Source organism: Symphalangus syndactylus, chromosome 14 (assembly GCF_028878055.3).
Source record: "Symphalangus syndactylus isolate Jambi chromosome 14, NHGRI_mSymSyn1-v2.1_pri, whole genome shotgun sequence".
Classification (NCBI taxonomy): Eukaryota; Metazoa; Chordata; class Mammalia; order Primates; family Hylobatidae; genus Symphalangus; species Symphalangus syndactylus.
Genome location: NC_072436.2, coordinates 39,121,214 through 39,134,244, shown reverse-complemented (window position 1 = coordinate 39,134,244; position 13,031 = coordinate 39,121,214). Strand labels below are relative to the sequence as shown.

General features: G+C 45.7%; 1 protein-coding gene across 1 annotated transcript in view; it reads right to left on the bottom strand.

Annotated features, from left to right (window-relative positions):
• ACOXL (acyl-CoA oxidase like) overlaps positions 1–13,031 on the bottom strand; it is a 373,858-nt gene that overhangs the window by 289,827 nt on the left and 71,000 nt on the right. The window contains 1 exon segment of the mRNA XM_055240922.2: positions 6,775–6,809. Coding sequence (XP_055096897.1) covers positions 6,775–6,809 — 35 coding nt within the window.

The window sequence follows — 13,031 nt, the reverse complement described above, 5'->3', positions numbered from 1 at the left end:
GAGGAAAACGGTCTCCTCAGCTGTCTCCACAAGATCAAACCAGCCCCAAATGGGAGTTGCTAGGTATTTGCCAACACTTGAAATGAAAATCCAATAGGCCTGATGGCTGTGGTTCTGGTCTTTTCCTCCCTTTTGTATTTCAAGATGGCAATTTCATTTGCTCATTGATGCTGCTTTTTCATTCAATAAGCATTCTGATTCATCTATGAACTTCAAACTCTGCTTCTAATCTAAATCAGAACACAAAAGTACACAACCCCTTCACTTCTTCTAGGCCATCTGGGCTCATTCTAAACAAAAACACGAGCACAGTCTCAGAATGAGTGCTTAATCACCCCGGGTCTGTACTTTGTTGTAATGGCAGGCCTCCAATAATCTAGCTCAGGATGGTCACACCGTGCAGTTCGATCACACGCAGGTTCCCCAACTCTCTCTTTCCCCATCCAGGCCTCGAGGGATACCAAGGCCTCTTACGGGGCTGGTGACTATAACTCCCATATTAGGTTTGGGCACAGGCCTGAACAGGATACCGAATTTAGCCTTTCTTAGGTGAGAAACCAATAGAAAGAAGTCAGTTGTGGGAAAGAACTGCATTTAGACTTTGCTTAAGAGTCACACCTCTGTGGACCTCCATTTAACTATCACAGAACAAAATGGAAAATTTGCTTCCTTCTTTGTTTATTAAAGAAACATAACTAACGAAAAAACAAAGCAAAATCATTCTGTTAGGAGTTAGTTCACCGCTCTCATCCTTCACTTTCATGAGCTCTTCTTAGAAATACAAGCATAAGTGGCACGTGCAAAAAATCCACACTGTTAGTTCACGTGTTCTCTCCGGTATCAGACAAGCAAGAGCCAAAGGTGAGATGCTCACCTCTGAGCCCGTTTCCTCTTTTATCTTGGCCCAGGGGTACTCACCGGGAGGGAGCAGCCTTCTTCACTCTGCTGCACTGGGTCAGGCAGGAAGAACATATAAACTCTCTTTCAATCTTGTAGAAAGAGAAAAAAACAAAACACCCACACAGTGGGGAAACTGTTCCCCACTGTGTGGGTGATGGGGCCCCGAGAGCTGTTATCTGCAAAGGGCACTTCTGGGGGTTACCCAGCTGTCACCACTGTGTGGATTCCACCCGAAAACCTCAAGCCAAACAGTGGGGAATGAACATCAAGAGACAATTTTCCACTCTGTGAAAATGGCTTGACTTTACAAAAATAAATTAAAGTGCCATGATAATAAACGAAACATGAGCAGGACCTGTTGTTAAGTGCACAGGCAGTCATGGCAGAGGCTCTCCTTGCTTGGTACATTTATACCATCGAAATATGATGATTCTTTCTCTGCTTCCTGACCCCTCAGTTCCCTACATTCCCACATGAAGACACACACATACACACACACCCCTCTATACCACAGACAGATCTGGAATAACTGGTCTAGCAAGAGTTAGAGGTGTCTGGGGTCAGCAGTGGAAGTGGTTGGGGTGGGCATGTGTTAGACTGTGTGTGTGTGTGTGTGTGTGTGTGTGTGTGTGTGTATGTATACTTGCATGCTCACATGCAGGAGGATGGTCTCACCCTGAACACTGTTCATTTGAATAAAGGAGAGCTAACAGCTGAAGCACCACTGCATATGCACACAAACAAAATTAGGCCTCCTTTGGGCCTCAAGTCCTCTGTTGCCACACAAGAGCCCCTGTAGCTCTGAGGCAATCCTGCCCCTCCGTGTCTGCAGCAGCCTGAGAGGCACTGCTGGCTGGCCAAGGTTATAGGATTTTAGTGACTTCTTTCCCTCCTCTCCATATTCATCTCCTTTACGGCCCCCAAATCCATTCTTCTTCAAGAGTGAACCCATCCTCCCAGTATTGTCATTTTGGAACCACGTTTTCCTGTCACCCTTTCCTTCATCTCCTCTTCTGTCTACTAAAGGAGTTTGCTGGGGCTTTCCCCACCATCTCTCTTGGTCCTGATGCCCATGTTAGAATTTTGGAAGGAGATATAATCTGCTTCCAAATTCCAAATCTGGTCTTAGATTTAGAATCTAAAGTCTCAAATCTTGATGCCAAAGGTATCCCTACCCACATAAAGAGGACCCCTTCCCTCAACTCTGGCATCTGGGTTTGGGGTCAACATGACAAGGAAAATGGTAATCGATAGGAAAACAGTATGGCCACTCCTCAAAAACTTAAACTTAGAATTATCATATGATTCAGGAATTCCACTTCTGGGCATGTACCCAAAAGAATTGAAAGCCGGGTGTCAAAGAGAGATTTGTATATCCAAATTCACAGCAGCATTATTCACAATGGCAAAGAGGTGAAAGCGACCCAAGTGTCCACTGACGGATGAATGGATAAACAGAATGTGGCCTATACATGCTATGGAATATTATCCCATAGAAAGGAATGAAATTCTGGTACATTCTACAATATGCATGAATCTTGAAGAATTATGCTAAGTAAAATAAGGTAGTCACAAAAACGCAAATGCTATATTATTCCACTAATATAAAGTCCCTAGAATAGTCAAATTTATAGAGACAAAAAGTAAAATGGTGGTTGTCAGGAACTGGAGAGGAGTTGAGGAAGGAAATGTATTGTTTAATGGGTATGGAGTTAGAGTTTGCAATGTTGAAAACGCTCTGGAGATGGACAGTGGTGTTGATTGCACAGCAGTGGGACTGTATTTAATGCCACTAAACTATACACTTAAAAATGGTTAAAATGGTGCTAGGGTTTGCATGTGTTCCCTCAAAAATTCAGGTGTTGAAACTTAATGGCCAATGTGATGATATTAAGAGGTGGGGCCTTTAAAAGGTGATTAAGCCATGAGGGCTCCTCCCTCATGAATGAGATGAAGACCCTTATAAAGAGGCTTCATGAAGCCTTCCCCTCTTGCTCCTCTCCTTTCTGCCACATGAGAACACAGCACTCCTCCCTGCCCATGGCTGCAGCAACAAGGCACCATCTTGGAAGCAGAGACCAGGCCCTCACCAGAAAACTGGACCTGCTGGCGCCTTCATCTTGGTCCTCCCAGCCTCGAGGACTGTGAGAAAATAAATTTCCGTTCTTTATAAAGTACCCAGTCTATGGTATTTTGTTATAGCCGCACAAACAGACTAAAACAAATGGCTGATTTTATATTAGGCATATTTCACCACACAGGAAAAAAGTAATCAACAAAAGGATAGAAGTTTCAGCCAATCCAAACGAGCAAATAGGATTTTTAGAGGGGACTCAACCAGAAACCCACATCCCTCATCTTCCTCCTGCTGGATGAGGGGAGTGGTAGGTGACCAGGCTAGGTGTAAGAGGGAGCAGAAGAGTCACGGTGGCCGGGCGTGGTGGCTCATGCCTGTAATCCCAGCACTTTGGGAGGCAAAAGTGGGCAGATCCCTTGAAGTTAGGAGTTCGAGACCAGCCTGGCCAACATGGTGAAACCGTCTCTACTAAAAATACAAAAATTAGCCTGGCGTGGTGGCAAGTGCCTGTAATCCCAGCTATTCAGGAGGCTGAGGTAGGAGAATTGCTTGAACCCAGGTGGCAGAGGTTACAGTGAGCCAAGATCATGCCACTGCACTCTAGCCTGGATGACAGAACAAGACTCTGTCTCAAAAAAAAAAAAAAAAAAAGAAAGAAAAGAAAAAACAGAAGAGTCAGAGGGTGACCTGCAGGCTTCTAAGAGAAAAGATCAGGTCCTCCTGTGGCCGAGGGGAAGAAAAGGCCTGACCTGCAAACAGCTCTTCAGTGACACCTCGTGAAGTGTCATCAATTCTGGGAAAATGGGGATTTCCCAGAAGGTAGGTTTGTCCCCACCACAAATTTACAAATGATGTTGTACTTTCCAGAATTTTAAAATCAGAATTCCTTAGATTTCAGAAGTAATTTTTGGAAAACACAACCCTTTGATCATCCCTTCTCCACAGTATTGAAGATGTCAGTCCGCGACCAGGTCACATGCTCCTCAGTAAGTCTCCCCAGCTTGGCTTGTGTGAATCAGACATTCATATTTTGTGAGAGGCCCAGCCAAGCCTAGAAAGTCCTCATGCTGTCTCTGAGTTACTGCAATCACTTTCTAACCATTCTTTCTGCTCCCAAAGTCTTCAGACTCCTCTACAGATGACACCAGCTGCTGCAGGCAGCCTTTCGTGAATAGTGGCTTCACTGGGCTACCACTGGCTCCCTGGTCCCCAGATCCCAAGGTCGATGGTGAAGGACCTTGGATCTTGCAAGGCAGCCTCAGGAGATGTCTTCACTTTCCTTCCCTCAATCTCATCACTTTCAGTTGTCACTTCTCCCACTTACTGAGATTTTTGTTTGTTTATTGTTGCACTTATGTAAATATCCATGATATTTGTTAATTGCTCTGCACTTAACACCTTAAAGGTTATAAGGACGGCCTGGAGACAAACATCTCTGGAAACATAGCAGGGGGAAGCCACATGTGCTAGGATGTCTCCTGGGGAGAGCAGAGCACAGAACATGGGGGCTGGAGCCTAAAGAGGCAAGCTCATGTACAACAGACAGCTGCTAACTTCCTCCTTGCATTCTGTCCCACTCTCTGCAGGGCTTGTTTGAGGAGTAGGTTCTAAGTTTGGGGTCAAGGCTGAACTAGTAGGACTACAGAAGCAATCTGAAGCCGCCAGGATCCACCCCCACACCTCCACGCTCTCCCCAAACTCTGCCTCTCCTCCACAGCAATGCCAGACAGCAATTTAAAGACTATGTGTTCTGAGAGACCCATGTTATCAGCCTGCTAGGGGCATCTGCCTGAGTCAGCTGGGCTTCCCTGCCACATTCACAGTTTGGAGGAATGAGGATGGTTTAAGATTTCCTTCCTCTTAGAAGCCTACCTTGGCCAGGCATGGCAGCTCACTCCTGTAATCCCAGCAATTTGGGAGGCCAAGGCAGAAGCATTGCTTGAGTCCAGGAGTTCAAAACCAGCCCTTGCAACATAGTGAGACATCATGGGGAAGAGCAAGCTTGTCACTGAACTAGAGCAATATCTTAGCTGTCCTCATTCTGGAGCAGTCCACCTTGAGAACATTCTAGAAAAAGAGGCTCCTGCAAGTTCCGGAGAGAGTGCTTCCATACCCACAGCACCCCACCATACCACACAGTTGGTTTTAGGGTTAGGGGTCCGTGTGCGCACCATGCTTCTTCCTAAGTGTGCCGTAGCTGTGTGCCTCAGCAGCTGCAGCAGCCTGGCTGCGGTTACAAGGGAAGAGCACCCTTCTGCAGGACACCACACTTTTGTTGTGGGCATGCATCATGCACGCATAGGACCAGAAACATACAAACAATTGATGGGGTTCAGGACACAATATACTAAAAAACGGCACCTTGGCATTTGAGAAAACACCAGAAGCAGGAAGGTCACTCTCACCTTCCCCTTCCCCTTCTCCCCTGATACAGGCCATTAAACTCTCATTTGAGAGGCAGCCTCTATATACCCAGAGAAAAGAAACATACTTATCTCTGAAGACACAGGACCACAGAAGCTGAACAAACAGGCTAAGTTTGTTAAGTCCCCAACCCCCATCCAGTTTATCACCATTAGATCATACCCTCTTTGTCCGATTATCCATCTCTACAACAGTGCACTTCTCCATCAAACTAACATTAAAAACATACAGGTTTCTCTGTTACTTTGGGTCTTTATTTCCTTGTGAGAGCTCCCATGTTATGTAAAACTTATATTAAATAAATGTGCATGCTTTCTCTAGTTAATCTGTCTTTTGTATGGAGACTCAGCCATGCACCTAGCAATGGGCCAGGAAAATGTATTTCTTTCCCCTCCATGATCTTGAGCCTCTCTGGAGCAGTTTCTTTCATAGGTCTCCAGAAATGTCCCACATGAGAACCTTTCTTCCCACAGGCTCATTCCAAGGGCTCGAGTCCTCTCCTGCCCTCTTCCTGCTGTAACCTACATGGCTCCCCCACAGCTTTCTAGGTCTCAGGAATTGCCTACGATTGCCCAATTCACATGTATATTGAAACCATGTACACACTTCCTATGAGCATTTTTAGAAGGCAAACTTGTTTTGAAATCAGGTGACTTTAGGTTGTCTGTGGGCAGCTGAGCAGACATCCCCAAGCCCGAAGCCTATGACCAGAGGGTGGCACTTTGGGAGGCTGTGAGCACAGTTTTCGTAAGGACAGGAAGGATCCTGCTTGTCACCCCTCCACTGGGGCTGGATCTTACTTTAACATCTCAATGCATTTTGACACATGCAAAGGGGAAAAGGTTGATGCCAACACAAGAAACAAACATTTTTCATAAGCGTAATACAGTAGAGACCAAGGCAGAAATCATGAAGCAAGACAAAAATAGAGCCTTTTGCCACTGGCAGACATCCTAAGACATAGAGAGAGAGGCCTGGCATGGGGGGTGGCGAGGGCTTCACAGACAAGCCCTTGCTGGGTTTCTCTCTGCTGGGACTCACCTCTCATGCAGGGCATCCCCATTTTCAGGGAATCTTTAAGAGTGAGAACATTACCCAGATAGTGCTTCTGTGTCATGCCCTAGAATATCCCTTTTTTTGTTTGTTTTGAAATAAATGTGCTATCTACCACCATGTTTTCACAAAGACCTCGTTCCTCTAAATAGCAATGTGCTCTTGCCAATCAAGCAACTAGAACAATTCCATCTGTGACACTGACATCACAGGAAAGCAACCACCAAAAAAAAAAAGCTCAAAATCTGAGACATAAGCAAACCAAGAGCTATAAACTGGTAAGGATCATTCTTAAAAGAAACAAAAATGTAAACATTTACCTGTGGCTATAGCGAATGGCTATCGTCAACCCAAGCTGTAATCAAAAAGAGAGAAAAACAAATTAAGTAATATCAAGAATATGCAGAATTCACACAAGAAAATTAACTTGATATGGCCAATTATGTTTTAAAGATTTTTTTAAATGCCTTACAGCTAATGCTTCAAAAATAACACATTTTAATGACAGATATTTAGTTTCAACTTAGCTCTTAAAGATAATTTGTATTTTGAAAGAGTCTTAAACAGGCGTAAAATATTTAGTTGTGGATTAGACAGGAGGTGTCTCTCAACAGGAATGGCTTCCAAAATAGGGGTCTTTTAGCTCCAAGACACAGTTGTGAAAGGATGGGATTGCAGCATGCAGCTGATTCCACGGTTGGCATTAGGAGAACACTCCCACACAAGGTGGGATCCTGGGAGTTGGTCGCCCCTCTATCTCCTACCCTAGGAGCACCAAGTGGAGCCCAGGCAGGCCACCTGGGCCAGAGTCTCCCTATGGGGATCATCACAGCCTTCACACTGATCCCATAAGCTCAAGGCGGGCAAGCCTCAGCTCTGAGGTCAGCAAATAAACTGAGCCTGAAATTCTCGTGTGACATCAAGATATGGTGCACGCAATTGCTGGGCACAGCAACAAGTGGAGGTTGAGGTGAAGCTGTGATTTCCTCTTTACTCTGCAGGGATGATGAGGAAACCTCTCAGGCATGAGTGGGGGTCAAATCATATGGCAGGGGCGCTGGCTAGTTCACAGAAGGGATTACAAGGGTCAGGCCATACAGTCAAGTTCAGCTGCATCAGCAAGTTATTGAAACTGTCAGAGCCTCAATTTTCCCAACCGTAAAATGGGCAAAATTATTACTTTCTCACAGAATTAATGTAAGGATGAAGCAATTTTTATATATTTGTGTGTTTGTATCTCTGTGTGTGTATGTGTGTGCCTACTGTGTGACAGATAGGAAAAATTCTGTAAATAATAACTACCACTACTAGCACTATATACAGGCAATATTCCATTTGTCGAAATGTTAGTACATTCCAAAATTTAATTTTTCAATGAGTTTTGGGAACTTTGAAAATATTTCATCATACAACAAGTGATGACCAGGTCAAACATGCCTGTGTAAGTTTCACTAGCCCATTCGTACCTATGGCAAGACTAGTTTAAGAAGGCTCACAACAGTTAAGAACCTAAGCATTGGCCAGGCGTGGTGGCTTGCGCCTGTAATCCCAGCACTTTGGGAGACTGAGGCAGGTGGATCATGAGGTCAGGAGATCAAGGCCAGCCTGGCCAAGAGGGTGAAACCCCATTTCTACTAAAATACAAAAAATTAGCCAGGTGCAGTGGTGGGCACCTGTAATCCCAGCTACGCAGGAGGCTGAGGCAGGAGAATCGATTGAACCTGGGGAGGTGGAGCTTGCAGTGAGCCGAGATTGCGCCACCGCACTCCAGCCTGGGTGACAGAGTGAGACTCCATCAAAACAAAAAACAAAAAACAAAAAACAAAAAAAAAAACCTAACCATCATCTGAATATCATTTCTGTAGCCAAAGTCTGAGTTGCACCTTAAGCTTAAGATCCCCAAACATCACTTATGGTTCCCTTGATGTTGGTCCAAATAGGATTGGGTGGGGAGGTAACATTCATGGTGCTGTCCCAGGTGGTGCAAGATGATAGGAGGGTCCCCAGGCTGTGGGAGGGTGAAAGGGGAGGGAGAGCTATGAGAAGAGAAATGGTTGAAATTAAAAAGTCCAATGCCACTGCCCAGCTCGACGTCCTGCAGAATCCCCCAGATACTGTTTGAATAGCTCGGCTCCAGAATAATTCAGCCATGCATATCACTGCAGGCATCCAAAGTACGGGACCAACGAGGGCAAGCCATCAGCAATCAGAGGCTTATGTTTGCAAAAAGAACAGCTAAAAGTGAAGGTATGAAATATATAAAATCAGGTTGATTGCACATCACAATCACCTGAATTTTTCAATTCTCTATCTCAACTAGGAGTAAGTTTTCTTTGAAACTTAAGCAAACAGAAGAGGAAGATGCCTCAGAGACAATCAAGAATTTGAAGAACAAGGAAGAAATTACTTTGGGAAAGAAAGAAAAGTAGACACTGTAGACAGAAGGTCAGGATGAGCAATTTACAGATTTCACATGCCGGATAACTTTACATTTCCTGGGATTAAAACGTTCTGGCTTACAGTGAGGCTAATTATAAGATAATTTTACTGACTGAATATTTTGATAAGCTTTGGAGTACAGTTTAATTGGTGGCTTTTCCACAGTTGAAAGATAAGCCCTTGCTGGAGTAGGGAGAGGAAATGGGGTGGGAGGGACAAGAAGAAAAAAATAAAAAACACAGAAAAAGTTGTTCATGACAGCTGTGCTGGTTAAAGGGGGCTGGGAGAGAATCTTTCACAAAGGTGAATTTCAATGAAGGGTTTTTATGAGTCTTTTCCTGGCTTCTGAATAAAATATGTTTTATTGTCATTCTTAAAAGGACAACTTGTTAAGAAAGAAGGTGTGAATCAAGGAAACTCCAGTGGACAGGGATGGCTCAAACCAAACGACAGAGCAGCCAGGGCTCCTGGCAGGCCTCTGCACCAACAGGACCTGTAAGGGCACACAACAACTGGGGAGGGCGGAAAGCCTCCGTGCTATGTGGGAACCCACTTCCAGGGTGGATGGGAACAGGATATTTCACAGTCATTCTGGAAACATGGCTGAAATGTCACACAGAATGCACTGGGTCCAATGAGGAAGGCCTGAACAGAGGCTGGAACAGTGCAGAAAAGTTCTTGTGGGTCTTCCCTTGAAACCCCAGGTGGGAACAGACCAATGAGGCAAATGAGCTGTGTAAGAAGCTTCCATATGTATGCCTGCTCTTCCTCATTCCTACAGAGAAAGCAGGGGAGGTAGAAGAGTCTCTGGGGTTTCTGTACCATAGCAAATGCCAGGTAGAGGCAACTGTGATCTGCTGAGAGATGAGATGCTTTTCCTCCTAGGCCTTAGGAACCTCCATCATCTAGTCAGGCCTTTCCAAAGCCCCTCACCCTGCTCTGATGCATCAACAACTCAGAAATGCTTTAAGCAAGTCTCACCACTGCCTGTGTGTGCACACACACATGCACACACACACACGTACACTGCACACACACGTATGCACACTAGTGCACATATGCACATTCACACATGTGCACACATGCAGGCACACACATATACACTTGTCCACATTCAGACATGCACATGCACACATGCAGTCTTTTAGTGCTTGCGTGCACGTTTATTCACACGTGCATACGTGTATGCATATGCAAGCACACATACACGCACACACATTGTACCACCACATGTGCACACATGCACACTCATACATATGTGCATACCCACACTCATCCACGTGCATGGATACACTTTGGCATTCAGAGAGGCTCATGGAGCCCCTCAGACAAAAGGAGGCCTCAGACAATTGACCCCTCTGTTGCTGGTCTCAGCAGGGACCCAGAAGAGAGAGGGGAGGGAGGCCCGTGGGTTGGCCCCTGACCCTGGCCCAGCCAGGCTGAGGTCCTGGGACATAGAAGTCAGCGGGCTTTTGTGCTGCCCTCCTTGGGGAACACCCCCCCCGCCCCAGGACATACTGTAAGTATTGCCAGAACACGCTAAACAAACTCCATTCTGAGTACTTCATTTTAGATTTACACAATTTGTTAGTATCAAAATTAAATCACATTTTAATGGCAAGGAAAGAGTAATTCAACATTTCAAAATTTTTCCTGCTGCTTCAGCTTGAAAATGCTCCTTTTTTGGAACAGCTGACTGAGGCAGCTGTTTTGCATCAAGTTGGAGGGGTTTCCATATGACCCAGGGAGCTCAGACAACAGGCAGACCTTCTTGCATTAAAGGGTAATCTGAGAATAATTTGCCATAAAACACCCAGAAGTACGCCAGCTGTAGCCAGATATGCCCTATAAAGCACCACGTAGACTTCATGGATCTTGTAAAATAATAATAATGATTTTTAAAAACACATTTTTTAAACACATTATAACTTTTTTTAAAGAAAGGAATGGTTTACGCTATCTTAGAAGGCAGCAAAGAGATTCCCTTACATGTTCACGATTGCTACTAAGCGCCACTTCCCAAATGCCCATTTGACCAAGGGTCCCTGTATCCCTCTGTCACTGGGAATCCGATCTTTTGCAGGTACCCTGGACCTCATGCTGAAGATGTGCTCTCTCACACATGTCTGCCAACAGCAGGTGAAAAGGAGAGACCAGGAAGCACCAGCTCCAGTCTCCCAGCTCCAAGTCCAAGTCCAGAACTTTCTAGGCCTGGGACAGTGGCACACTCCAGGGCCCCTGTCCCATGCTGGAGGGGCCATGACCTAGGAGCCAGGTCTTTTCACAGAGGAGGCCACCAACCCACCAGCAGCCTGATGCCAGCACTCCCAATTCTTCAAGGAAAGCTGGATAATGGGGTTTTTTATTATGAAAATTTCCACGTTTTAAACTAATTTGAATATTTTTCAAATACGATTCAAGCCAAACAAAACATGTCAACAGGATTTGGCGAGGGGGCCGCCTGCCTGCAACCTGCCTTGCACCCTGCCTGCTGCCAAGCTTATACCCGGGTCTGCAGATCTGAATCTATGCGTAGGCGACAAATCTGGAAAGAGCCTGCCTATTTCTTCCAAGGCTTCCCTCCCTTTCCCATACTTGTGGGAAGGTTTTTCTTTACTTTTCCTTTTTTCATTTCAAAGGCCTAAAGAATTGTACATCACAAAATAAACACTAAAAGAAATTGGTATTTGTTTTTCTTCTGTATGGTTTTACTGTTCCTATCCCCTTTTCACAGAAAATATGGAAAAAGAAATGTGAAGGGAAGAAGAGGCATGACACGGGCAGAATACCATGCAAACAGGGCCATGGCACCCACAGAATACCACTCAGACAGGGCCACAGCACCCACAGAATACCACTCAAACAGGGCCATGGCATGCACAGAATACCACTCAAACAGGGCCACGGCACCCACAGAATACCACTCAGAAAGGGCCATGGCACACACAGAATACCAGACAGGGCCACGAGACCCACAGAATACCACTCAAACAGGGCCATGGCAAGCACGGAATACCACTCAAACAGGGCCACAGCAAGCACAGAATACCATTCAAACAGGGCCTCAGCACCCACAGAATACCACTCAAACAAGGCCACAGCACCCACAGAATACCACTCAAACAGGGCCATGAGATGAGATGCTGGAAGCAAGGACATGAGGACTGAAAGTGATCCACAGGACAGATTCTGTAACCCCTTCCCAGGTCTCCTTCTAGCACTGCTCTCTCATGATAACAAGCAAGACCAGCACACTACCCCCAACAGCCCCTTCCAGGGCTGGTCATCCCCAGGCATCATCCCAGATCTTACTGATTCCATAGGCCTGACTCTCAAACCCTATCACACCCACCACAGCTCAGTGGGTCTCTGACACGGATGTCTTCCTAGAACTTTCTTAGGTACTTGCTACTTCTGCTGATAAGCTAATGATGCTTAGAGATGCTGGTGGAAGTAACAGTGAGCTTTGTGGCCAAACCCCCGACCTTTCCAGGCTGTTTCTTCATTATGAAATGAGGATAATGTTACCTACTCCACAGGGTTGTTTTAGGCAGATTAACTTTGACCTCAAAAACAAGGACCAGCAGTATCAGTCTCCCCTGGGAACTCGTGAGAAATGCAAATTCTCAGGCCCAAACCCAGACATACTGAGTCATAAACCTGGGCATTTCAGCTGGTTCTACAAGAGTCAAGTTTGAGAGGCACTGAATGAGATGACGTACAGAAAGAACTGAGCAGCCTGCGTGGTACTGACAAAGCTTTTATTAGCTGCCAGATAATGACGACGCAGCCCAAAGTGAAGCCTTTCACATTTTATGTCCTCTTAATGTCATTTCAATGTTCTATACTCAGCTTCAGGCACCATGATGATCACCACGAGTTCAGGCCCACTAGCAGGTCTGGAGGAGATGAGGCCTCCTGGTGCTCACGGGAGACCAGCAGGGAGAGGTGTCTGCACTCTGCTTAGATGCACGGTGCTGTTGACAAGTAAGGATGCAGCCAGCTTCCTCAAGGCCAAGGGCGAGCCTTGGAGCCTCACCAGGCTGCAGCACCCTCCCCTTTCTGTGTTCCTCTCTGTCCTTCCACCAAAAGAGGAAAAATACAACAAGACAGGGAAGAGGAGGAAAAGCAGAAACGT